The sequence below is a fragment of the Mesoplodon bidens genome, assembly GCF_964165515.1.
Source record: "Mesoplodon bidens genome assembly, chromosome: 14".
Taxonomy (NCBI): Eukaryota; Metazoa; Chordata; class Mammalia; order Artiodactyla; family Ziphiidae; genus Mesoplodon; species Mesoplodon bidens.
This window is the reverse complement of record NC_138170.1, coordinates 30,751,450-30,779,208: the sequence shown is the minus strand read 5'-3', so window position 1 is coordinate 30,779,208 and position 27,759 is coordinate 30,751,450. Positions and strand designations below refer to the sequence as shown.

Here is a 27,759-nt window from a genome sequence, read left to right as displayed (position 1 = left end):
AGGCAATCTTCCAGGAAATCCACCTGGTTATATCCTGAAATATAAATGCTTATCCCAAAGAACCTTAAAGGAAAACATTTAACTGATGCTTGAAATGGTTTAATGCAGAAAACCATGCTGAACCCAGCAGCGGTCCTTCCAGCATTCTAAAGTCATTTCAAAATATTTTTAGAGGTTTTTGTAAATACTTGGCCAAGAGAGATGAGAAACATTACACTTAGCAAGACAAAGTTGAATCCACAAGAATTCGAGCAACAGAGTTGATAAAGGTTCAAAAGCACATTTTTTGTATCTAAATAAAACCCACCCGAAAATAGTTCCAAAACACCAAGTCTTCAAGTTGGCATTCTTAAATGGATGCTGCCACTACGAAAGCTTTGTGGCAAGGAACTTGAAGTTTCTAGACTCTCACAGCCTTTCAGCATTATCCTTCAAAGACCTCTTCCAGATCAGCATTTTCAAACATGCCCGACTGAGACCCCAACAGGAAATACATGTTGGCCCAGTATATGCTTATGCGTGCACAAGTGTGCATTCACGTCACACACTCCTCATACACACACCCATGCACACTTATCCTCACCATTTGACCTTAACTCAAATATTTTCTTTCCTATTTTATTTTATTTGTTAAAAATTCTGGTCCTCGGGCCTCCCTGGTGGCGCAGTGGTTGAGAGTCCGCCTGCCGATGCAGGGGATACGGGTTCGTGCCCCGGTCTGGGAGGATCCCATATGCCGCGGAGCGTCTGGGCCCGTGAGCCATGGCCGCTGGGCCTGCGCGTCCGGAGCCTGTGCTCCGCAACGGGAGAGGCCACAACAGTGAGAGGCCCGCATACCGCAAAAAGAAAAAAAAAAAAAAAAAAAAAAAAAAAAAAATTCTGGTCCTCATACACAAAATTTTTTCATGAGGGCTTGAAGAGTTGCAATCCACAGTTTAGAAACTCTGTTCTAAAGGATCTGCACAGGCAAGAACCTGCAATTGATATAATAGAAAGTATATGAGCTTTGCACAGAGAACTATATTCAATATCCTGTGATTAAACCACAATGGAAAAGAATATTTTTAAAAAAGAATGTATATATATGTATAGCTGAATCACTTTGCTGTACAGTAGAAATTAACACAACATTGTAAATCAACTACACTTCAATTTAAAAAATAATCAATGCAATTAAAAAAATATATTTTAAGAAAGAAAGTTTATGAGCTTTGGAATTAGACAGACATGGAGTGGGGTCCAAGCACACCTCTCCAGTTTACACACTGTGTGCCTTTGGGCAAGTTAGTTATCTCTCTGATTCCCTCTCCATAACCCTTTGGAATTGCTGGGAGAATGAAATGAGCAGACACATAGAAAAGCACCTAGCCCAGCACTTAGTAGCACTGAATGCATTCATTTGTCCAACAAATATTCACTGAGCACCAGAAGCTGTCCTAAGGGCTGGGTATACAGCAGTTAACGAAACCAGTGGCACCTCTGCTTTCGTGGAGTTCACGTTACAGATGGCAGAGACAGACACTAAGCAAATAAACATAAACTATGTCAGGGAGTGATAAGGACTGTATTGGTTTCATATTGTTGCTATAACAAATTACCACTAACTTAGTGGCTTAAAACCACACAAACGTATTATCTTATAGTTCTGGAGGTCAGAAGCCCAAAAAGGGTCACACTGGGCTAAAACCAAGGTGAGGCCAGGGCTTCATTCCTGCTGGAGGCCCTAGGAGAGACACCATCTCCATGTCTTTTCCAGATTCCAGAAGCTGCCCACACTCTTTGGCTTATGGCCCCCTCTCCTCCCCAAAGCCAACAACAGTGGGTTGACTCCTTCTCACATGGGATCACATTCACTCTGCTTCTGTCGCCCCATCTCCTTCTCTGACTCTGACCCTCCTACCTTCCTCTGTTAAAGACCCATATGGTTAGACAGGGTCCACCCTATGATCCAGAATCATGTCCCCACCTCCAGATCCTTAACTTAATCACATCTGCAGAGCCCTTTTTGCAATGAAAGGGAACATATTCACAGGTTCTAGAGACTAGGATGTCATCTTTGGAGGAGGAGGGGAGCAGATTGTCCTGGTCACCACAAGCGTGATGAAGGGAAATAAGACAAAATAAAGGTGACTTCTGCCTGTTGATGGAGTCACCAACCAGGGCTAATAATAAGAGCAAAGCTGGGACTTCCCTGGTGGCACAGTTGTTAAGAATCCGCCTGCCAGTGCAGGGGACACGGGTTTGATCCCTGGTCCAGGAAGATCCCACATGCCGTGGAGCAACTAAGCCCATGCACCACAATTACTGAGCCTGCGCTCTAGAGCCAGCGAGCCACAACTACTGAGCCTACGTGCCACAACTACTGAAGCCTGCACCCCTAGAGCCCGTGCTCTGCAACAAGAGAAGCCACCGCAACGAGAAGCCTGTGCACCACAATGAAGAGTAGCCCCCGTTCTTGGCAACTAGAGAAAGCCCGCACGCAACAGTGAAGACCCAATGCAGCCAAAAAATTAAAAAATAGTAATAATAATAAGAGCAAAGCTAAATAAATGTCTTTTTTTTTTCTGTTAGTGTTTGCAGTGTCAGAAACCAGCCTCTGCTCAGCATGTCTAGGGAACTAGAACATTAGACTGCCTTTGCCACATACTGTGAAAACTTTAGCACTCATAGGCTCACTCCTTCTAGATTCAACCAATCACCTACAACTCCAAAGGGGGTTGTGATTTGTGGTGATCCGTGATCTTTGGTCATTTGTCCATCGAGCCTGGGATTCCAGAGCCCATCGTAGGGACAGCCGTGGATCTGTGCCCCAGGGGCCTTTCACTGGTCTCACCCTGCCCATGCTTCTATTTAGTCACTTTCCTGCTTGAATCTGTCCTCATTGTTTCATTTGTAAACTCCGGACACTAAAGTGGGAAGAAAAAACTTTAGTGCAAGTTGAAAAGATTGACTTGCGGTGTGAGGAGTTGCCTGGGAATATGATGAGGACAAAAGCTGAGAGCCTGAATGAATCCTCCATGTCTGCAAATCTGAGGCTGCACTAAAGTTGCAGATGTCTCCTGCGTGAGCATCAGGGTCCTCTGGGATGTGTCTCTCCTCCTCCTCCATTCCTGAGGCCCACATTTGAACATAGGGACTAGAGAGTCACATCCTATGGCAGCTGCATTGCCGGTGAAGTGTGGTTCACATGACTTAAGAAGCATGGAAGTTTCTGCCTGTCTGTGCTGGCCCCTGGTCTGGTTTCAGATGTAATCTTGGTGCATTTGTTTTATTTCAGGGAAAACTTGATGCCCTGTGGGTGCTACTGAGGAAAGGCTACGATCGTGTGTCCGTGATGCGTCCACAGCCAGGAGACACGGTAGGATTCATTAATGGTGTCACACACATGCGTTCTTTTTGCACTCTCTCTCTCTCTCTGACTGTTGAGCTTGAATAACTCCAGATATAGGAATCCAGCTATGATTTCATGTTGTGACAAATCAGACACTACTTTTCAAAACTTGGGTTTTTCCAAGACCTTGAGTTTCGACTTGCTTTTTTGAAAAGGATTTTGACAGAAATAGCTTAGCTTTAATGTCCTGGGACTTGAGCTTCTGAGTTTACAGGTACAGTGTGTGAATAAAGCAGGACTGGCTCTCTTACTCAGGTAGCTCCAAGGGAGAGGCCTGCTGCTCCTCAGCCACACTGGCCAGTGGTGACAAGCAGGACGCCAGGGCCACAGGATGGAGCGACGGAATAGGGGCCACAGAAAACTCCCCCACCTTCCAGCAGGCATTGGGCCGAACTGGTCCAGGATCACAGGAGGACCTTCCACCCTGGTGAGGGTTTGCCCTGAAACTGTCAGGGCCAAGCTCAAATGTCTCAACTAGAAGGAGATAGAAAGGGAGGAGGCATCAGAGGCTTTAGAAACCATCTAGCCAAAGTCCTCATTTTGTAAGTGAGGAAACAGAGGACAAGACAAGATGAATATTGTGTTCTGTTCAGATAGTAACAATGCTGGAAACAACCTCAGCTCTGCTGTAATCACACACTTGCTGTGTCTTCCGGGAAGAGTTAGTCTCTCTTTCATAAAATCTACAGAGCAAAGCTGGGGACCAAATTCTCCCTCAACTACCCGCGACCTGCATCTTGCATCCGCTGCTCTGGGAATCAAGCACATGAACCCAAAAGCAAAATCAAGGTGTCTAATGTGGGGCTTCTTTCAAACCAGGTAGGGTTGGGTTTGAATCTTGCTTCCTTCCTGCCTGGAAAACTCCAGGAAAGTCACTTGATCTCTCTGAACTTCATCTTTATAAAGTAGTTGGTAATAACTACTTCACAGTGTGGCTGGTTGGAGAAGGTAATGTTTGTAAAGCATGTGGCCTAATGTTTGAACACTTAGTAATGCTTAGTCAGGGCAAATTTTATTAGGATTATTTACTTTGTGCTTTTCTGCTGTCTGTGAAGGGTTGATGCAAAAATTCAAGCTATATTGCAATTGATGTGTGTCAGATATACCCACATCTTTACCCTGCCCACTCTGCAACACGGCACAACTAATAAAACACGAGAGCAGAGTCAGTTAGGCAGGCCCCCCTTCCTTTGCACCTGGTGACAAGTGACAATGAGTGACTTGTGGCTGAGGGGATTTGGTCTAAAGTTTCATAGCCTGTGCAGGCTGCAGCCAATTAGCTATTCCTGCTCCAGTTTGTGGCAGGGACAACAGGCAAGAATGACATTAAAAAAAATCCCAGGTCATATAAATGCTGGGCCAGCTTGGCCCTCATGACACGTGGAATTTGTATTTTGTCTGTGGACGTCAACAAGAACACATTGCCATAGCAGATTTGAAATTACAAACTCTACAGCTAAGAGAAATGAGCCTAGGCCATCAACTTTGTACTCAGGGTGGTATTTGGCCTTATAAGTTATACATACGGTTTCTGTGGAAAATTAAGAATTTTTTTAGCCTGTATGAGACTCATCTAACAGATTACAAAAAAAATAGGATAGGGCTCCCCTGGTGGCGCAGTGGTTGAGAGTCCGCCTGCCGATGCAGGGGACACGGGTTCGTGCCCCGGTCCGGGAAGATCCCACATGCCGCGGAGTGGCTGGGCCCGTGAGCCATGGCTGCCGAGCCTGTGCGTCCAGAACCTGTGCTCCACAACAGAGGCCACAGCAGTGAGAGGCCCGTGTACTGCAAAAAAAAAAGAAAAAAAAATAGGATACCCAAACTCGGGTTCAGCAGTACTATTTTTTGTGATAGAACATGCTAGTCCAGTGAACAAGCCCACTCTTCTCAGAGCAACTGAAAAACATCACTCAGATTTGTTCACATTCCATTCTCCGCTGACCAGCTTGGCAGAAAGAAATTTCTAAACTGGGTCAAGCAGAGAAGGGAGTGTAGGAAAGAGGAAGGATAGAGAGAAATATTATGGTAGATAAGACAGAAGAACCAAAACTGTTTGAGGGCAAAAGGCTGATGGGATAAATCCAACAACAATGAAATGAAAATGGATGGAATTTCTTCTAGTGAATCACACCTAGATTGAATCTATTATTTACTAATTCTGAACGAAAGTTTGTATTTCACATTTGAAGATGTTTTGTGTGCTTTTGAGAAATACGATTCCTCCTTGAATTTTCATTTTCCAATCACACCAGATAATAGGTGTGAAGGACAGATGGGCTGAGAGTTAGGATACATTTGACTGTATTCTCAGCAGTGTTGCAAGTTACGATTGTTCAGCCTACTTTTAAATGGGCTTTCTGTATAGAAATCCTGCTAAAATGTTTAAGACACATGCGAGAATAGTTGCAGAGAACTGTGTCCTTGTGGTCACGGTGGCGGCCACAGACATCTAGACGTACACATGGAGTTACACAAGAAAGGTCACAGATTAGGTAGGAGCAGAAATTCACAGCTTCCTCGTGGCAACTCAGGAAACAATTCCAGGAGTAGAGAAGACTATACTGTAGCTTATTATTACATGCTTACTCTGTATTGTTTTGCATAATCTTAGGACACTCACTACAAGCCTGATTTCCTTGCACGGGGATGACTCTGTAAGAACTCTTCAGCACTGATTTATGGGGCTGACCACATTTTCCATAAACTCAAAATGACTGCATCCAGGCATGAGCTCGTGAACACGAGTCACAGGTTCTGAATTTTTCCTTTAAAATAACAAAAACAAAACCAAACATCACCTAATTACATTCTCATTCTGATTTGTTTCAAACATGTGTTGACCTCGCAGGAACCTGGAAATTCTTCCTTCTCAGTTCCTGTCTGCTCCATCCTTCCCCCAGTGAACCTGCCCCAGCCCTACAGAGGCAGACACGGGCTCACCAGTAGAGCCTCTGAGGCTGCTGGAAAAGCTGAGAGCTTCCAGCCTCCACCGCAGAGCAGAGGGTTCCAGGAGGCCTGAGCCCAGAGCCACATCCTTCCCTGGGATTGGTGCCCACCTCCTGGGAGCTGTCCAAGCCCAGGGTCAGGGAAAACATGAATGGGATGATGGCAGGAGACATGAATGCTTTCTGTCCACCACCATCCATCTTCCTCTTTCTGCCTGGGGTGGGCTCACAGTCCTATTGTTTGTTGGAGCCCACAAAGAGATCCTGAGCAATCATAAAAAAGAGAGTACCAGGGCTTCCCTGGTGGTGCAGTGGTTGAGAGTTCGCCTGCCGATGCAGGGGACACAGGTTCGTGCCCCGGTCCGGGAAGATCCCACATGCCGCGGAGCGGCTGGGCCCTTGAGCCATGGCCGCTGACCCTGCACGTCCAGAACCTGTGCTCCACAACGGGAGAGGCCACAACAGTGAGAGGCCCGCGTACCGCAAAAAAATAAATAAATAAAGTACCAGAATAAACCACTTAAAAAGCAAACCAGCAACACATCCGATCCTAAAATTTAAAGATTTCACTAAGCATATGGTATCCTTTGCTTAAACCATCCCCCGGCTTCCAGTATATAGCCACAGTTGTGCTCTTTCTAAAACACGGATCTCAGTGTAACATCCCAAGACTTCAGACTGGCAAAGACTAGGAAGAAGACCCAAGTCCTTAGCTTGATTTAGAAAGGCTTCCCTTATCATTTCATCTGCTACTACCTCCAGGTTCCCCCATCACTCCAAATAGGTTTCCAGCCAACTAGAATTGCTCACCATTCCCTGAACATGCCAGAATCTTTTGTGTCTCTGTGCCTTTGCATATTCTAGTTTCTCTGCTTGGAATGTCTTTCCCATCATCTCTACCTAGTGAACTGTCACCTTGGTAAGATTGTTCATTGTCCCTGTAGTATCCCTGTAAACACAAAAAGTTGCTGTCCAGACCGGGCTTTAAAGGGGGCGTTGCCAAAGCAGGGCATATTCACAGAGACTTACCAAGAAAGTCTGGAATTTAGAACCTGTATCCCATGAGCATTTTCCAGGATGCTCCCCAAGGCTTCCTACACACCAGGGCCACTCTGACTTTAGAAAGTTTGCTCACCATTCAAGGAGAAATGGCAGAAGGAATTAGGAATGTTCAGTCTGAGGAAGGAGATTTAAAGGACCCTGAGAGCTTTTTCACTTGGTCATTTCTTGGTCATCACATTATGCACCCCTTTTATAAACTATTTTTAATCACTTAACCATGTTTGAGGAATAATCTTTCTATGCCATTCATATCGTTATATAATATTATTTTAATGGTTGTGTCATATTCCTTTGTCAATCTGTGACATAATATTTCGGCCTATCTTCTCTTTTTGGATATTTATTTCCAAGTGTTTATTTTTATAAATGAAGCTGTAATCGGTATGCTTGTTGCCAAATCATTGTGCACACTCATGAATGTTTCCTTAGGATTAGGAAGGCAGCTATCTGCTGGATCGAACAACATGAGAAACTTTAGAGCTTTGATAACGAGGCCAGATTGGCCTCATTATTCACTATTGCCTGAAACACTGTGTGAATTAACCCTAGAGTCAGCATCAATGAAAAACCCATCTCCCATTAACATTACTAAAGTTAGTTATTTGATAGGTGGTAATTTAATTTGCATTTTCTGTTATTGAAGTGAAACATCTTTTTCAAATATTTATTTTCCCTTTTGTCAATTGCCTGTATATGCCCTCAGCCCATTTTTCTACTGTATATTTTAGCATTGATTTTTTTTTTTTTTTTTTTGGTTGCTCCGGGTCTTAGTTGCGGCATGCTAACTCTTAGTTGCAGCATGCATGTGGGATCTAGTTCCCTGGCCAGGGATTGAATCCGCGTCCCCTGCATTGGAAGGCAGATTCTTAACCGCTGCACCACCAGGGAAGTCCCTAGCATTGATTTTTATATGGCCATTTGCTTAACTCATCTTCATTCGCTCATTAGTCAAATGCTTTGAGGACTCAGTTTATGTCAGACCCTGTGCTATACATTAAGTATATGATGCTCACATCATGAAACTTAAAGTCTAACATTATATATATATATATAATATACATATGCAAAGTTTTTCTAGCTTGTCATATACTTTTTAAGTTTTTAAAAATATATTGAAGTTATCTATAATTTTATAGTTAGATCTATGAATCTATAATTAATGCCTTTGGTGTCAAACTTAGAACAGTCTTCTCTACTCCAAGATGACATAAATTTTCACAAAAATTTTCTACTACTTCTATTCCCTCAGTCTTATTTTTGGGTGGTAATGTGAGTTGGCACCTTTTCTGTATCTTCCTGTGTATTTTATTGTAAATTTGGGAGAAGTGCCCCCAGGAGCTATCAGACATATATTAAACCAGAAGCCCTGGAACATTATCTTAAAGTCTTTGAAGTACAACACATGACTTGGATTTACTCTGGGTCATCCCAGAAGACAGAACTAGAGCCACACGTAGACGTTACAGTGAAGCATATTTCATCTAAAGAACTGAAGGACAAATTGCAATAACAAATGGGCTTCCCCAGGGATTACTGGGCTTGCTCCATGTTACCAAACAGGGATAAAATCAGTTAAACCACTGGGCCAGGATATAGTAGAGGATTCCTGCAGCCGATCACTGGTTCTCAAACTTGAGCACAGAATCACCCAGAAGTTTTGTTAAAACCCAGGTAGCTGGATCCCACTCTCACAGTTTCTGACTTAGCAGGTCTGGGGTGGGGCCTGGGAACTAGCATTTCTAACAAGCTCCCCGGTGATGCTGATGCTGCTGGTCTGGGGAAACCAGTGAGATAAATGGAACGAGATGTCCATCAAAATCCCTCTAACCCTGACTGCTTGGGAGTCGAAGTCAACCTTTCTGTGCTTATTTGACCACCGACCACTACCTTCCTATGTTTCTCCACAGAACGCCTCTTGACATAATTGGTGACAACTCTAGCTGAAGCCTAGATATTAAGTCCCAACCAACTGTAGGGAAATCTTGCCAGCTGCAGACAGTTTTGTTCCTAGATTACTAATTTCAAACCCAGAAATGTAAGGGAGCTTCAGAGATCAGAGTTCACAGAATCCAGTGATTTTCAACCTGCATGTTGTGATTACCTGGGGCACTTTAAAGCCCTGATGCCAGGATCCCACCCCAAAGGTTCTGTTTAATTTGTCTGCGATGAAGTCTGGATACTGGGATTTTAAAAGCTCCCCAGGTCATTCTAATGTGCAACTGGAGTTGAGAATCAGTGATCTGGTCCAGTTTCTCATCCCAGGCAGCATCTTTTCTTTCCTTCCTGGAACAATTTGAAGGCAACTCTCCACATCCCTTCAAAAACTCTATGCCTGTGTCTCATAGGCATAAGGGAAATGGATGATTACAATCTTTATGTGCTCACAGCAGTCCCTTTCTTCTCTGGAAGATGGTAAACATAGATCCTGCCCGCTACAATATTGTTACTGCTTGGGTAAAGAGGATGGAAAAGAGGAAATATAACTGCCTCGTATGTCTTTTCTGGATGGAATTCAGTCAAAATATCAACCCGCCTAAACCCTCCCCAGCTTTAATGCCCCACCCCCTTCATGTGCTCTGGGAGGAGCCACTGGGGTTGGATGTCTTCTTTGTTTTCAGCTCCTTGGTTTCTCCCAGATCTGGCATTGGGAGGCTGGTACATTCCATTACTATCAGCAAGAACAAAATACTAAGGCACACTCTGAGCTTTTTTTGCAAGGCTGGGCCTCATTGCAATCAGAAGAGACCCAGGAAACGCACACATAGACGTACATAAACAATGTTTGAAACTCATCTGAAGCACAGCCCTGGAGGTTGTGAAATCCTCTACCAGAGCTCCAGCCCCAGGGCTGCCATCTGGACAGCTGTTTCCAATAAGGGAGCTGAGCCGGTCACATGGGTCCCTGTGGCTCCCTACTGTTGCAGAGGCGAGAATGATCCGGGCAGGTTATCTCCAAGGGGAGAGAGCATCCTCAGCCCAGTCCTTCGAAAGCAGATGAGCCTCCTGGAACATAAGCAGACTCAGAGAAAGTGTCTACACTCTGTTTCCCTCTCCTTTCTCCCTTCTCCACATTCCCTGCACTACCTCTTCCTTCTTTGCCTTGGCTGCCTTCCCTCAAACATCCTGTCATCACATTTCATCTATTGTGCCCCCGCTAAGAACCCATCGCTGGGCTGGACACCAGGGATGCCAACTAGAGTAGAACTTCATTCTGGCTTCCTGGAGGTCAGCGTATGAGTTGAGAGAGATGAGAGCATCAGGCATCGTACTGATTGCAGATGTGGTTATAGAAGCACAAATCCACTCACAAGACCAAATCCATTTTACAGAGCAGAAACTGAGACTCGGGGGAGGCTGTTAACTCTCCCAAGGACACACAGTTGGGAAGGGGCCCAGGGGATCAGATTGAAGCCCACACTCAGAATTCCTTAAATCCTTCATGCGTTCAGCAGATACTGGCTGAACACCTTCTATGACATGAGCACTGTGTCTGCGCTGGCTGCTCATCCGTTAGTAAGCTGTGTCCCTTCCCTCGAGGAGCAGGGACAAACTGTTAAGGCCCCAAACACCATCCTGTGTGAAAGGCTCTGTGGTGAATGTGAGAGGTGGGGGGAGTATGCCCAGGAAGGGCATTTCACCAGCCTTGGTGTCAAAACTGACTTCTGGAAGTGGCATTTAGGCTGAGACCAGAGGAGAGTAGTGGAGGGAGGCCCTTCTGTGAGAGGGAAGCTTGAGCAAGGATCTGGAGGCGGCCTGTGGCTCCTTCGGGGGACATGAGGAGCGGGGCTTGGTGGAGGACAGTGCGAGGCAGCCAGCAGAGGAGCGGGGAGAGGGGACAGCATGGCTGCTGGTCATGGAGCCCACTCTGGGGACAGTGGAGAATCACCGCCAAGTGTTTTAGGCAGAGTTGTGGTCAGATTGTGTTTTAGAAAAGTCATGCTGGCTGCAGCGTGGAGAGGGTGGCATCCTGACCGGAGGCAGTGGCAGGAGGAGGAAAGAGTCTGGATTCAGGAGAGGTTGTGGAAACAGAATGACTGGATTTGGTAACTGGCTGGTATGGAGGATGAGAGAGGGTCTGTCAAGGAGGACCTCCAGGTTTTAATCTGAGCCGGCTGTGACGTCGTTCACCAGGATGGGGACACAGGAAGAGCTTTGGGAGGGAAGATGAGGACTTAGCTTTTTAACTTATCAAGTTTGAGGTGCCATGGATCATCTAGAGCACAAACTTTCAAGAGCTGCTCACTCTCGGAATCATATACACGCAGCGTGGGCACCTGCAGTACCTAGATGCCCACTTGTATTGCCCAATCTGTGCAGGAGGCAGTTTTGCTCTGGTGAGAGTTCTGAGCTGGAGGCAAGGATTTGGACATCATCAGCATGGCGGTTGAGACCAGTGTGAATAGATGCAGAGCCCAGGGAGAGTATGGAGAGAGAGAAGGGAAATAGGTTAAGTGCTGAACCCCCAGGGTCACATCCTTTGAGTCGAGGTGGGGAAAGAAAAAGGAGAAGAAAAAGGAAACTAAGAAGGACCAGCCAGAGAAAGAGCAGGTGTGACAGGAGAGTCTGGGGTCATGGAAGCCAAGGGAAGATTGTACATCACGGAGGAGGGTGGGGTCAACGGGGTCAAGTATGGGAAATTTAGATGCAAGCCGACAAGTCCTCTCATTAGATTAGCAGTAACAAGGTCCTCATGGCCTTGGTGACCTAGGTTCAGTGCAATGATGGGGGCAGGAGTGAAGCTTAGTGGAAAATGGGAAGGGAGAGCCAAAGCAGTAGCTGGAGGAGAGCTGGAGTTGAAAGAAGCTCTTTGTTTGGTTAGGATGAAGGGCTTGAGAATGACTAAGTGCTCATGACAGAAGCCCAGGAGGGGAAGAGGCTGAAGAGCTCATTGATGGAGGGCAGGAGCCCCTAGGAGGACTTAGATGACCTACAGCCTAGGAAATGCCAGTCTTCCTTAGTGATCTGGGGGGCAGAACCCAAGATGGGCTCTCAGGTATGGGTGAGAGGGCAGGAAGCTGAGGCACCCAATCGATGGCCTCTGTCTTCCCTGTGATAGGCTAGCCGAGTGGGACAGGTGAAGGTAAAGCGAGGAGAGGAAACCAGCCCCACCTTTGGAATCCCATCCCTCCCGCGCATCAGCACTTTCTTCAGTTCCAGGGTGGGTGTCTCCACTTCATGCAAGAAACATGGTAATTTGGGATGCAATGTTACAAGCAATTCACTTCAAAACTCCACCCCCAAGAGAACCCACTGTTGGTCCCTTGTCTATATTGCTGTATGTTATATTCCTTGGTGGCAGAATGGAAATAATGATCTTCTCTACCCATGACACCTAAAGAGCAGTGGTAACTGCTTTGGGAAATTTTGTTTTGTTTTTGTTTTGTTTTGTTTTGCTAATGGAGGCCTCCCACTTCTCCAATAAGTTAATACCATAATATCTAACAAGTACCAATAAACTAGCTTTATACCAGGTTATAACTGGCTACTTAAGAGTGGGATCCTTGTCATATATAAATACTGTGGCATGGGGCTTCTTCCCTGGTGGCGCAGTGGTTGAGAGTCTGCCTGCCGATGCAGGGGACACGGGTTTGTGCCCCGGTCTGGGAAGATCCCACATGCCACGGAGTGGCTGGGCCCGTGAGCCATGGCCGCTGAGCCTGCGCATCCGGAGCCTGTGCTCCACAACGGGAGAGACCACAACAGTGAGAGGCCCGCGTACCGCAAAAACAACAAGCAAACAAAAAAAATACTGTGGCATAGCCCTATGTTTCATAGACGAAGCCATCAATAAATATTCTTGATCAGGATTAAGTTAAATCAACAATTCTGGAGTTAGTCCCTTGCTCTACCAAGTACTAGCAGGATTACTCTTCAGGTCACTCTGTTCTTTAAGATCACTTCCATTTTCCAAAGAATTGTTTGCTGGGCACACAGGCACCTAGATGTGCAGGCCATGCCCTGTGACAGAGGTCCACCCTGAACACCACTGGGCAGGTCAACCTCCCTGGGACAGGCATGCATCCTACCTCAGAAAGGGGTGCCTTTTCCTGATTCACACAAAGGCACCATGTGAGCTAGTGATGACCCCCGTCATTTGAAAATAGAAAGCAATTCATTTCCTCCCAAGGATTGCTTTAGATACCTCTGAAAATATTGCCCCATCCAGTGGGTTGCCCCAATTTTGCCATTCCTCGTAACATCCTTTCCAGCATTTCTTGTACTCACTAAAAAAGCATTTACATAGTTAATAGAGTTTTTAACCTGTACTATTATTCTTTATTCAGTTGTAATCATACATGTATATAACTTAGTGTCTAATTCTTTCACTGAATGTTATCCCTATAAGCATAAGGGGGAAACAAATTTTCAAATTACTAGGCAATTAAAATCATTAAAGCCACTGTTTTATCTGTGCTAAGACGTCTCTTTCTTGAATATTGGCAATTTTAAAGCACATGGGTGTCTGTGTAAAGACATGAACATCCCCATTTGAACTGCTTGTTGGTGAAACAACAGATCCAACTGCATAAATATCAGTACATTCTAAGACACCCCCCAACAATGTGGTGAAAATTGATGACTTGGGCAAGTCCCAACATCCAGAATACACACGGTCGGTTGGTTGACATTCTGTGGAAAGTTCACCTGATCCTGCAGCTCTTATCAGTTATTTCCCTTTCACAGAAAAACCTTTTGCCTTTGAGACTCCTCACGTCAGTTTTCCTCTGAATTTTCTTCACAGCATCTCTAGTAAACTCCTCTGTTCTGACAACACTGATCAGTGAAAATAAAATGAGCAGAGCAAACCCAAGAGCAGGAGATGTTTACTCAACTAATTAAGTATGCTCCTTATTAGCAAATACTGCTGAGGTGCTGGGAAGGGCTCCATGGAAAAGGCAGACAAGCACGAGACCTCAAAGAACAGATGGCTGGTTAAGGAGATAGAAGAGATGGCGGTCAAGGTAGTTCCCGGGGTAGACGGAGAGAGAGCTGAAGGGAATGAGAGCCACAGAGGAAGGGCAATCCCTGGCAGCCTGAGAGGATGGGATACCTTCTCCAGGACTGGTAGGACTTGAATTGGGCTTTGGAGGGAAGTTAGGACTTAGTCAACAGACAGGATGTAGAAACGTCAAGGTAGCAGGTTTCCAGGACCAGCTTGCAGCCCATTAAGGCCAACCTGTGGAGTGAAAGGAAACATCTCAGGATGGAGTGCAAGGGATGAGTGTACCTCATAAGGCTGGAGGGGGAACAAGGATGAGATTTTACCACCCTGATGATCAGATTAAAAAATTTAGACTATAGACATTTTGAGCTAATCTTCATCTGCGATAAATATTAAAATGCCAAATTAAAGGTATTTTTTTAAATTTATTTATTTTCAGCTGCATTGGGTCTTTTTTGCTGTGTGTGGGCTTTCTCTAGTTGTGGCGAGAGGGGACTACTCTTCTTTGCAGTGCGCGGGCTTCTCATTGCGGTGGCTTCTCTTGTTGTGGAGCACGGGCTCAGGCGCCCGGGCTTCAGGAGTTGTGGCATGCAGGCTCAGTAGTTGTGGCTCACGGTCTCTAGAGCACAGGCTCAATAGTTGTGGCGCATGGGCTTAGTTGCTCCACAGCATGTGGGATCTTCCCGGACCAGGGATCGGACCCGTGTCCCCTGCATTGGCAGACCGATTCTTAACCACTGCGCCACCAGGGAAGCCCCTAGAGTGCCAAATTATATTGTATTTTAAGACATTCAATTGCACACAGATTTTCTCAGAAGTTTTGCAAAGCTCTGGTTTGACTAGATATTAATAGAGTTTTTAATTGTTTTTAATGTATATAGGAAAATTGGCCATAGGCATCTTTGTCTTGCAGAACAGTCAGGTTAACATTGTTCTACCAAGCTCAAGAACTCTATGAATGTAATGTGTTGGTAAATCGTTAATGGGCTATGGTAACGGTCCAAGCATGGATCAGGAGGCTTGAATGTAAATGGTGACATCAGGAATAAAAAGACATAGATGAAGGTGGCACTCTCTGAAACTGGTTGCAGCATGACATGGAGAAAGAGAGGATCGTTTTCACCTTGAGAGACCCAAGTTAAATTCCCAGCACTGCCTGGTAACCTCTGTTACACTACTAATCAGCCTCACTGAGCTTCAGTTTCCTCATGCGTCAAAGTGATCCAGTAATCCCTACTTTTGTAGGTGTTGTCAGGATGAAATAAAATGACAAGTGAAAATAATTCAAATAGATGGGAGTTCATTTTCTTCCCTTCTTTCCCCTGAAAACTGCAATTGATTTCAGAGAAGTTTAGTTAGATCTCAACATGTGTGGAAAACAACTTCTCAGAATTCATCTCTCATATTTAAATCAGCAACGACCAAAAGAATCAAGTTATTGTATTAAAATCTTTATGTGAAGGTCAGTTCCTTCTTGCACAATAGATAATAAGCTTTATATTGAGTCTTTTCTTAGTCACTCTGTTCTTTAATTCAATTCACAGAACCACTGGAAAAGTAAACATTTCTATCTAAACATAGGGAAAAAAAAGTTTGCATAGAATATATTGGTTTATACTTTGAGTAAACTGGGATCTTCAAAATGTCTATTGGTGCCTGACACCAGGCTGTAAGTCCCCAACAGATCTGGAGAGAAAGTCCCATTTGCTAGCCACTGACTTCTGACCTTTCATAAACTTTTGTACGAGTAGATCATTTAAGATAAAGGGAAAAAAAGCAAATCGTAGGAAATGCGAGAGGGTGTGATTTATTTTGTCAGAGCCCCTCCCCTGGATGTTTGAATTCTCAGTAGAATTTATTCAGTTCTCACCCTTGGAAGTCTCTCCTTCACTGTCTCATTGGAGAGGAACATGAGGACTTAGAATTCTTGGCTTACTTGCCTGAATTTACAACAGAAAACGTTCAAGACATCCTCTGTCCACAGCAGAAACCAAACTGTACCCAAAACCTGCAAAGTTAACTTTTTTCAGAGAAGTTAAACCCAAAGTTGATGCTGCAAAATATACCATCTTGAGTTGTTTTTTTTTTTTTTTGCACCACTTCCTGCTCCCAGCAAGAGGTCTCTTTAAATAAATAGATATGAAGGCAACTGATGTGGTTGAAGTCTCTCCCTCCTCTTCCAATCCCCCATAATCTAACCCTCTTTTTCCACACCCATACACACTTCCATACTCATCATCATCACCATTTTATAGCTTAGCTGATGACTTTCACCTTTAAATTGCCTCATCTCCCAAACAGCTGCAGCAACAGAAGGTCAAGATCTGGTATCAAGTTGCAAAGAGCAAACAGAGGAGAATTAAATACTAGGGGCGGAACAAGGCAGGGCTGGGTAATAAAGACACCCCTCTTGAAATTCTCTGATCTCATTTTTTTCCTTCCAAACAGAGTCAGGATTGAGGGAGGTCGGGCTTGATTCTAGGGTCAAAATTTCACCCAAGTGTGTAACATTGTAGGAAGTTTTCTACTTTGTTCCAATGTGATGTTTATGTCTAGCCACTTGGCTGCCATGGGCCTGCTCCTCCAGCTGAGGGCATTGGAAAAGATCATCTCTAGGGGATCTACAGCTCTGCAATAAACCTCAATTGAGATTAATTCTAACCCAGACTGGTGGAGAGTTCTGTTCTGGCCCGAAATTGTTGGGTTGAGTCTTAGATGGCAGAATCTGACTTAGGAGATTGCCTTCCAGAACTCACAGTGTGGAGAAGAGCCAGCCTGCTGTAGACATCCACACGCATGCCCGTCTTCTCCCGTCATCCCCATGACCACCCCACCTCAACCTGACCCTCAGTCTCAGGAACGGATTGGGGATTCCTCATGATCCCAGTCCTTTCACATTCAAGGTAAGGAAATAGAGGTCCAGAAAGGTGATGGAGAGACCTCTAAACACTCCCAAGTACATTTTCTCAGTTGCTCCCCATCACTACCTTACTTATGTCCTATTTTCATATTAGGAAGATTAATGCTCTCATAAGAAGACCCTTGCTCCATTCAAGGTCACAAAGGGAATTAGTGAAAGTGGCAAGACCAGAACCCACCAGCCCTACACTGCCTGGCTCTCCTTGAGTCCTCACCCCAGGCCAGGAGAAGAGGGTGGGGGGTCACGACTGGGCTTGATCTCTTAAAGAAAAGGTAAACCAGGCCGAATTTTGGAAGGTAGAGCTGGTCCCTGCCACCCAATCTCCTTCTTTCTTGTCCTCCTACCTTCTCCCACCTCCCAACACTGTTCCATTTTTATACCCTGCCCAAGATGACATACCTGCCAATTGCCCTCCCACAGTGACCTGCCCTCCCATGCAGTGTGCTGTGTTCCCAAGTTACCTCACATTTTCTCTCCCTGATTCCACCTCTGCCTACCTCCCCCTTTACCACCAACACTGTGTCTAAGACAGAGTACACCCATGCATTCGACAAATAGCTCTTGAGCTCCTACCCTACCGCAGGTACCACGCTAGGCAGCAGGGATTTAGCATGAACGAAGCAAAGCCCTTGCCTTTGTGGGGTGTACATCAGAGTACTCAGAAAAGCACTAAACTAGAACTTAATGTAATAAGTGGTATGGAAGTATGGGGAGCATTTGAGGTTCCATGAGAACATAGAGCAAGGAGATTTAACCCAGACTAGGGGACCAGGGAAGACTTTGAAAAGAAGAGACCATTGGGCTGAGACCTAAAGGATGAGCTCTTCTGGCAAAGTGAGGCAAAGGCCTTTTGGTTGGAAGCAACAGCATGTGTGAAGGCCCAGATGAGAGGACCTGCGAGAGGAGGCCTAGGCTGACAATGGAGTGGGGGAGAGGAAAGCAGTCATACCCCACCTCCGAACTCTGCCTTCTCCACCCTTTTGTCTGCTCACATCTTTCAGGTACCCAGCCCTCAGCCTTCCGAGGCTCTTCCCTGATTCTTGCTCGTTGCCTGGCCCTTCCCTCCTCCTGTGCTCACAGTTACTGCCACAAAATTTCACACCATTTTAATGTAAAGCCAGTACTGATGTTTCACTCCCTGAGTAAGCCGTAAATGATTTGTGGAAAGGGACTATGGCTCCTTTCTTTTCTTTTTACTTTCCCTCACAGCACTGAGGACATGGCTCAATTTATTTTCTTGTGCTAGGGATTATGACTTTTTCTGCAACCCCCAGGTGTTCACAGCTGTTTGTAAACTTTTATCATGTTCCCTTCATAGGCAACCACATTTCAGTAGTGGGCAAAGATGTCTCAAAAAAAAAAACCTGCCTTTAATAAAGAGAGAGGGTTCACACTGTCTTCTAGGGGCATCTTCAGACAAACTTTAAGGGTTATTCAAACAAACTTTCATTATAATTGCAATGCATAATTTTTGGTATTGCCGTTTATTAATAACTTTGACTTTTCCTTTAAATTGTTTGAAATAGAAAGTTTGAGAGAAAAACAACTCTCTGACTTTACTAGTCTCACTTTATAAGTTCATTCTTGTGATACTTGTTTAATGTTTTAGTGTTTTTCCATTTTTTCTTTTGGCTAAGACCATCGAGGGCAGAGTTATGTTCAGAATCCACAGAGACAGCAGAGTTAGTTTGGGGGGCACTCACTCCACTAGCTTTCATCACCTTTGTGAATTCCTGCATCCCCCCAACATCTGGATTGGGTCACCCCATTAAAAAGAGTGGCCCTGGCCACTGACGCCCAGGCACTGGCCGCAATCCCTGGCGTACCTACTTGCCAAGCCCTCTGCAACTCCAACTTGAATACAAGCTCTAAATGGGAGAAAATCTTGTGTAAGCTTTTCCATATTCTCTACTGCTCACTCAAGGTGATTTGTAATAGGAAACTCTTAAATGTCACAGAGTCTGGAAAATTGGACATCATAACAGACATCCATGCCCCTTAGTGGGATAATTAATAAAAGTGGGCCCATGGGAAAGTCCACTGTGGAATCATCCCTGTTGTTATACAAGACAGTGTTCCCCTTCTTTCTCTTTCTAGCAAGGGAAGTAGTTCTGACCAAGCAGGGTTGGGTTTCTCAGGCATGGAGGCAGAGAGGAATGGAAAGGATAGTGAGTATTTTCCCATTGGTTTTGGGAACGAACTTACCAGAATTTATGCAGCCATGGCCTCGATGCCCTACCGTGTCTACAGGCCCAGGGAATGCCATGTGGTCCTCCAGAGATGGCTGAGGTAACCGCAGAACTGAGGCCACCTTCTGTGCTTGTAAACAGTTAGCATCCCTCCAAACCAGGAATAAGCAAGGAGAACTCCCCACAGCCCATGGTCCCCACTGCACTCCCTTAAGCTACACTAGCTTGTTCTGCACTAGATCCTCTGTTGGTGGCCTAAAGTTGAAAATGTGTTTGCTAATGATTCCAAACAGATGCTCCTAGCAAAAACTAGGCCTTACAAGTAATTAGCATCACACACGCCAACAACCCACATGACTGCATCCCATACCAGGCCACTAATAAGCAACATGGATGGAGGCTTCCAAAAGACTTAACCTGCCTGCGTGAAAACTCCAGTTTCACCCAGGAATGTTGCTGGGCTCTCAAATTACTGTAAACACTAATGCTGAAACGATTGTTTGGATCCTCAGATCAGCTGAAGATCACCCATGTGGTTTGTGTGACATTTCTGTTAGCTGTGCTGGCCTAGAGGACTAGCCTGGAAGGCACTTGTGAGAAGAGGGACAGCGTGATTTCATACAGGTCCTGACTCTTCTGACCGTTTCTATTTTGTAGACACAAGGAGAATTTCAGAGTTATGGGTCACTTCTGTCCTTCCTGGCTTTCTGTTAGATCAGCTGTGACTTTTTGCCTTTCTGGGCCTGTTCCTGTCCCACAGGAACTGTTCCTCCCCAGCCAGGCTTTGATGCCTGTCCTTTGTAAAACTCACCGATGTATATCCAAAAAGTCCAAGACTCTATAATTGATTTATGAGTCAAAGGAGAACAATGATTTTTGGGTAAATTTACTCCATAATAATTTTCTTGAGCCCTTAAGCTCATTCCACTGATGTGTTTAGTTCTAACCCATTTCCAAGTTTGATATTTTTTAAAGGCAACAGTTTGATTAGTGAAATTCTCTAGCTTTGCAAACCATGGACCAAACTGTCCCACCCTGAAGGAACACATCTTCACATAAATCTTCCCCTGAAACACAGGGTGAGAGGAAAGGGACATGATTTGATTTTAAATGAGTAAGCTTCCTAATTATCACTTCCAGAGGAGAGGTAGATAGACAGACAGACAGACAGACAGGCACAGTTTCAAATAGTTTTACATGTCTTAAAGAGTCTATGGAGATCAGAAGGAAATGAATTTCCATGACAGGAATTTGTGGGGTTGACCAAAAAGTTCGTTCGGGTTTTCTGTAGCATCTTACGGAAAAACCCGAACGAACTTTTTGGCTAACCCAATAATTTAAAGTCTTAAAATAAATTTTATTTTAGGCTCTTCACTGGCCAGTGGAAGGGTCAACTAGGACTTTTCTTCAGCTGTGGAATAACAGTAGGCAAATTAGTGGGATTACAAATGGAGTCATGCTTTACAAAATTATTTGTGACCTTCCCTTTCAGCCCTACAAGTAGCAAAAGATCTTGAACACCTCAAAAGTAAAGTCTAGGGCTGCACTATCCCACAAGGAAGCCCCTAGCCACACATGGCTATTGAGAACTTGAAATGTAACTAGTCAGAAATGTCACATCCTGTACGTGTGAAAGGATTTTCAAAGATGTTGCATGAGAAACAGAATGTGAAATAACTCTTTAGTCATTTTTATTTGATCACATGTTGAAATGATAACATTCTGGATCTATTGGGTTCAATAAGATAATATTATTAAATTTGATCTTGGGCTTCCCTGGTGGCGCAGTGGTTGAGAGTCTGCCTGCCGATGCAGGGGACACGGGTTCGTGCCCCGGTCCGGGAAGATCCCACATGCCGCGGAGCAGCTGGGCCCGTGAGCCATGGCCACTGAGCCTGCACGTCCGGAGCCTGTGCTCCGCAACGGGAGAGGCCACAACAGTGAGAGGCCCGCGTACCGCAAAAAAAATAAAATAAAAAATTTGATCTCACCCATTTCTCTATGTTTTACAAATGTGGCTAATAGAAAGCTGAAGATCACCCATGTGGTTTTTGTGACATTTCTGTTAGCTGTGCTGGCCTAGAGGACTAGCCTGGAAGGCACTTGTGAGAAGAGGGACAGCGTGATTTCATACAGGCCCTTACTCTTCCGACCGTTTCTATTTTGTAGACACAAGGAGAATTTCAGAGTTATGGGTCACTTCTGTCCTTCCTGGGTTTCTGTTAGATCAGCTGTGACTTTTTGCCTTTCTGGGCCTGTTCCTGTCCCAGGCTTCTTGTTTGTAGCCAAAAGTCTTGCATGCTCCAAACCAACATGAAAGGTTTTGTTTTTAAGCTTCCCTCCACTACCTTCACACGGAAGAAAGGGCCTGTTGCATTTAAAACTTTGTTCTAAATATTTATACATTTATTGGATTATCTGCTTTACTTTATCTTTGACAGATTCCTAGAAAGCAAATATTATCCCCATTTTACCAAAAAGGAAACAGACTTGACTTGGGAAATAATAACTAACATCTCCCAGGAGCCTCATAATGTGTAATAATTTTGAATGCATTTCCTCTGAGAACCCTTTGATGTAGGTGTTCTCATTCCCATTTTACAGAGGAGTAAATTCGCTTCACAGAGGACTCAAGAGCTTAGGCTGATACATGGGAAAGCTAGCATTTATTCATTCATCACATTTATTTGTCGGGCTAAGGCCCAGTGAACCATGAGGCCATGGTCCCTCCATGGAGTCTGCACTGTAGGGTTCACAGCACCCAGGTGTTAAGTGCTACACCAAGAATTAAAGTAGGGTGGTGGGACAGAAAGAGAATAGATACCTACCTGTGTGGTCAGAAAAGCCCTCTCTTTGGAGAGGTGGGCACTGGAGAGGTGACATTGAAGGTGAGGTCTGAATGACAAGCAGGAACTGGCCATGTCAAGATCAGGGGAGGAACAACAGTGCAAAGCCTGCATGGCTGGAGAGAGTGTGGCTTGTTGGAGGACGTTAGAGGCCAGCGCCAGTCAAGTGCCATGGGAGACGGGAGGGCAGGGGCCAAGGCAGGCAGGGCTTGTAAACCAGGGGTTGGATGCTACCCTGTGTGTAACAGGAAGGCTGCATGGAGTGGTGGGTCAGCAGAGGAGGGACGTGATGTAATTCACGTTCTACCAAGACTGCCCTTGATGCGAGGGGGAGAATGGATTGTAGGGGCTCCAGAGTGGAAACCGGGAGACCAGTGAGGAGCTGGTTGCAACAGCCCTGGGGGAGAGGCAGTGGTGGTGACCTGCAAAAGGATGGAGAGGAAATGGCCAGGAGTGGATGGATTCTGAAAGTATCATGGAGATACAGCTGATGAGACTGGCTGATGGCCGCCTCATCCCTCTTTTGACCCGACAGTCCCTCCAGTCCCCTCCACCTCCTGTAGTGTCCTTCCCAGCACACTCTGCCCTGGGAATTCGAATTCCCTTCACCCAGGAGTGACCTCTCAGTAATGCCCAGAAAGCAGAATGAAAGTCCAGCAGGGTGCCATTTGTTTGTCACCCTTTGGTTTTGCTTTGTTGATTCATTGTCGTGCCTAGCTGTGACCTTCTTGACTGTTCATGGTGACCTTTAGAATCACGTGGAGATGAACAATGAGACCTTGCTGTAGTCCAGAATCGCTTCAATAGAAATACAAGTGAAGTGATTCTGTTCTGTCTCGTTTGGGGGCTGGCGGGAAGATGAGTCATTTGCACATTCATTTACCCTGCTGCCATTTGGAGACTGAAAAAGCAGAATGCGTTGCCATAGATGCCAATCATCAGCCAATGTCCCATGCACGCTTGGGCACAGCAAGGGGTAGGCACTCCTGAATAGGGGACCGAGGGGATGGGGAAGAAACCAGGTGGTGTGTCAGAAAGTGATTGTTCACAGCTGACAGTAAAAAGAAGAAGAGAGAGATCATGGGTGGAGGGGGTAAGCCAGAGGCCAGGCTTGGTCTGAAAAGACTGCAGAGAGGAGGTATGAATTCAGCTTTTCCTTTGAGGATGCTCAGGCTTTGGCTAAACAAGAAAACCAAGGAGATCAACAGGGTCGCCAGTCAGCAAGTTTACACGTGCGTGCATATGTATATGCAACCCCTTCTCCGGCCAACGAGAACATTTTCTTGGCGTGCGCTCTGCGCCTTCATTAATGCTTTCAGTGCTAAGGAATGAGAACTCTCCCTCCCTCACCTACCAGCCAGCCAGTCTTCCCCCAGGAAAACAGAGGGGGATCAACCGCAGCGGCAGGTGTTTGGCACGTCTGCATACACCCCTCACCCCCCTCGCTGATGTGAGGGAGTTCTGATTCCTTGACGGCAATGAACTACACCCCCTCTGAAACCTTCACTGGCTCCCCCTGCCTGCACACAGATGCGTTTTCTGGACGCTTATTCCCCAGCTGCTCATAAGTGTCAAATAAGTTTGGGAAACGCTGCACTTAACAATGTGAAAAAGGTTTGTTTTTTTTTTTATCTGCAAGACCTGAAAGATGCTTTCATGAGCCAATGGCCCTGGGGGTCTCCAAAGGGGAGGGATATATCATGCAGCATTTCCCAAACTTGAAAATGACTGCTCTGTTTTTATACAGCATCACTAGCGCCCTGTGGAAGGCACTTTGGGAAAGGCTGGGCTACGCGGCAGCGCTAGCTGCATAGCCCCACACAGCCAGTCAGACTCTGCCTGCCTCTCCTCGCGTCCTGCACAAAGCAGCCTGCCCTTTGAGACATTGTTTCAGCCAACAGGCCTTATGTATTCTAGCATCAGGACCTCCACGCACATCACGCCGCAGCCCAAATTATCCTGGCCTTTCCTGTCCTCTCACTGTAACTCAACACAAGTCCTATCTCCTCTAGAAAGCTCTGCCAGTCCCTCTCAGGGCTCGGAAAGACCGTCTGCCTCTGAGCCATCATCACATTCATTCGTGTCCCACTCATTCAGCATTTCATAGCTGGTTTCTCCCCCTTTCCATCTCGAACACCTCACATGGGATAAGTGCTCAACAAGAGGAGAGGCAGGAAGGTGGTTGAGAAGGACAGAGAAAGAGGCCAGGGAGAAGGAGGCCGGGGAAGCAGAGGTGGAAGAAGAGGAGAGAAGAGCGCAGAGGTGACAGAGGGAAAGAGAGTCCTCCAAGATTTCAGACATAGCGCTTTTGCCGAGTGCGGGGGGCAGGGATGCAAAGCCGGGGAAGGCACCTCGTCTACTTTGCAGAAAAGAAGATCCATGAGGTTCTCCTTCTATGACCACCAGCCCCCAGGGAGGGGGGCCTGTCCCCAGGCCCACGTTGCTAAAGGCCAGTCCCCAACTGCAGGGCACCAGCTCTAACTGGAGGTGCCATACCTGAGAATGGCCCCAACTGTGACCCCTTAACCTAACTTACATCTTAATAATAATTAATATGATAATTAGATATATAATTACACTATTAAAACAACATATGTATCCCTTTCTTTGTTGTGTTCTGTACACAACATAATACAATATACAATTAGTACTAAATATTAAACAAAATAAATAACCTACAAAGTACAAATTAACCCTAAAGCTGTTGCCCTAAGAGTCCTTTCCCTAAAGCTGGTGCCTTCCTTTTACACAGGAGGGCCTGAAACCCACAGAGCAGCTTGAGCCTTGAATTTGGGCTTAAACCTTGACTTTTGTAGCCTTGGGCACTCACTTCCTGGACCGCTTTAAGTTCTGCCTCCCTGGCCAGGGAGTCTGTGATCTCTTTCTCAGCCAAATGGCCAGCTGCCTGAGGTGGAGACGCAAGAAACATCCCCACGTCTGCTTTGTGCTTCTAACTCACACAAAAACGGCCGCCCCTTTTAACAAACCTGTTTTTCTGATGGGACCAGACCTTCCTTTATTTTCTTTTCTATACACTGAAAAACTGCCAAACAAAATAGGGTATGCTATAAACGAGGTGAAACAGACATCTTCCAAAAGTGCCCATCCTTGGTGAGATGTCAGTCCATTCCACCACCTTAGTTCCCTTCTGCAAAGGCCAGTGGCCCTGCCAGAGTCGCACCTTGGAAAAGCTCATGCTACGGAAGCACACGGCTCGGCGGGTTTGCCAGATCCCGTCTCTTAACACTCTGTTGAATGCCCAGATGTATTTCTTTCATGCTTGTGCATACATTCCATTTCGGAGTGTCAGGACAACACCTCAGTCCGTCTCCCAAAAGTGGTTCGTGGAAAGACCCCGAATGCCAGGAGACCTGGGTTCCAGTCAGCGTTTCCTCTGACTTTTACCATTCGCGAGCAGATGACCATGCCCCAGGTGCCAGCAGCCATGGGACACAGCGGGGACAATGGACCCCAAGCGCCAAGCATAACGGGCTGATGCAGGCCGCGGGAGAGAGGTCAGCCCGGCTTCTCCGGTCCCTCCACCAGCCCCCGAGGATGCACAGTCAGCAGAGCTGAGCCAGGGCAGGCCTGAGGCCAGAGCCGGAGCTGTCCACACTAGGTCACAGGCAGCCGTCGGAGAAGAGCTGGAAGTGTGTAAGGAACTGAGCATGTGTAAGAGCCCAGTCCAGGGGAGTGTTTCTAGGGCCTGCGAGGAGGAAGAAGAGAAAACGATGCAGGACACCCCAGGCTCAGGGAGACCAAGCCACTCCCTGGCCTGCAGGCTGGGCTAATTCCTCGTTACCAGCCCCTACAAAACTGGGTTTCTCTCCTTCTGAGCTCTGGCACCTGGTACGTGGCGCGAGATGACTTGCGCATGATCAAAATATAACTTTGGTTTGTATTTCCCTCCACCCCTTGTACACTTTATTCACTGAGAGATTTTTCCTCCTGCCACCAGATACGAGCTTGGCAGGACCACAGCTCCTCGGCCCACTGTCAGGTTGTAGGCAGATGTGCAATCAGGAGCGCACTCTAAATTCAGCAGTCAGAAAGTCCAATCTAAGAGATTAATTAAAACCTCCAACCTGATCCGGTGTTCAGTCTCCCCCCTCCCCGCCCTGAGCTGGACTCCCCATGGAGGAAGGGTACTGGTGTCTCTCCTCTGTTTCTCCACTTTGCTTTTCTCCTTCTCAGCCCCACCCCAGCTTGTCAGCCAATTTCTCACACCGTCTGGTCAAGGACAGGTGAGCAGAGATAGAAGAAAGAATAGATTTTCCTTGAACTTGGACCATTAAGCTGGGCCCAGCACAGGCTAAATGCTGACTCTGTTTTCCCCTGGGGTGTCTGGAGCTCCTTCTGGATCCTCTCCTGCAGTTTCCGTGACCTGGGTGATGTCTCTTCATTCCCCGTGTTTGCTTGTAGTTGCTTCCAGAACCTCGGGATGGAGCGTTCATCTCCAGCTTCCTGCTGTCCAAGTCCCTCTGTCCACGAGATGGCTTTAGACGGGATCCCTTCTGCATGGCCACCTCTGCTCCACAGGAGATACTCACGCAACACGTGGCCTGGCCAACCCTATGGCAGCCATCTCTATCCCACTACCACGGGCAGCTTCCAGAACTCTGTGCTCACCATATTTCAGGAACTGGCTTCCAAGCTCTCTGTTTCCTCACTCACCTCACTAGGCTTGAGGGGAAGCCCTCCCCACTCCCTATACCTCTCCCCCAAGTGGGCAGGCCACTGGGGACTCACAGCACAGCAACAGCATCCCTAGAAACCCTTCTCCCTACCCCAACCCCTTTTCAGATCTTTCATCCATCTGAGGGGTCCAAGCATCATGGAGCCAGCTTACAGATGTTGCCTTGGAAACCTGCCTTGGGTGATTAGACACCTCCTCAGAATCTCCTGCATCTTGGAGTGTAGACAAAACTTCCATTTTAACATTCCTCACGCATGTATCTTAGATTTTAATCATGTATTTATTTAAGTATAAGCCCCAGAGGACATGAACTTCATCTGGTTTATTCACTGCTGTATGCCAGCATATAATAGGTGCTCAGGGAATAATTGTTGAATTAGTGAATTAATTTTTTTTTTTTTTGCGGTACGCGGGCCTCTCACTGTTGTGGCCTCTCCCACTGCGGTCTCTCCCGTTGCAGAGCACAGGCTCCAGACACGCAGGCTCAGCGGCCATGGCTCATGGGCCCAGCCGCTCCGAAGCATGTGGGATCTTCCCGGACCGGGGCACGAAGCCGTGTCCCCTGCATCGGCAGGTGAACTGTCAACCACTGTGCCATCAGGGAAGCCCTGAATTAATTTTTAAGTAAAGTCACAGTCTCTCCCCAGACTGTAAACTGTATGAGCGTAGAGACTGAGATTATTTTTACTCAATATTTACCTCTAGTGTCTAGTAGAGTGCTAGCCCATAGTAGGGGTTTTAAAAATAGTTTTGAATGAACTAATGAA

The 27,759-nt window shown here is 46.2% G+C and overlaps 1 protein-coding gene across 5 annotated transcripts in view; it reads left to right on the top strand.

Moving 5' to 3' along the window:
• ANTXR1 (ANTXR cell adhesion molecule 1) overlaps nt 1–27,759 on the top strand; it is a 293,533-nt gene that overhangs the window by 190,671 nt on the left and 75,103 nt on the right. For 2 of the 5 annotated variants that reach the window (XR_014017420.1, XM_081253940.1), the window contains exon 17: nt 3,278–3,358. Coding sequence is in view for 4 of the 5 variants with exons in the window: in XM_081253940.1 (XP_081110066.1) it covers nt 3,278–3,358 (81 nt within the window). In the remaining variant the exon portion in view is untranslated. Of the gene's footprint in view, nt 1–3,277; nt 3,359–4,080; nt 5,020–6,239; nt 7,633–24,043; nt 24,530–27,759 lie in introns of those variants that run through there. The other 3 variants (XM_081253943.1, XM_081253941.1, XM_081253942.1) reach the window with 3 other exon arrangements.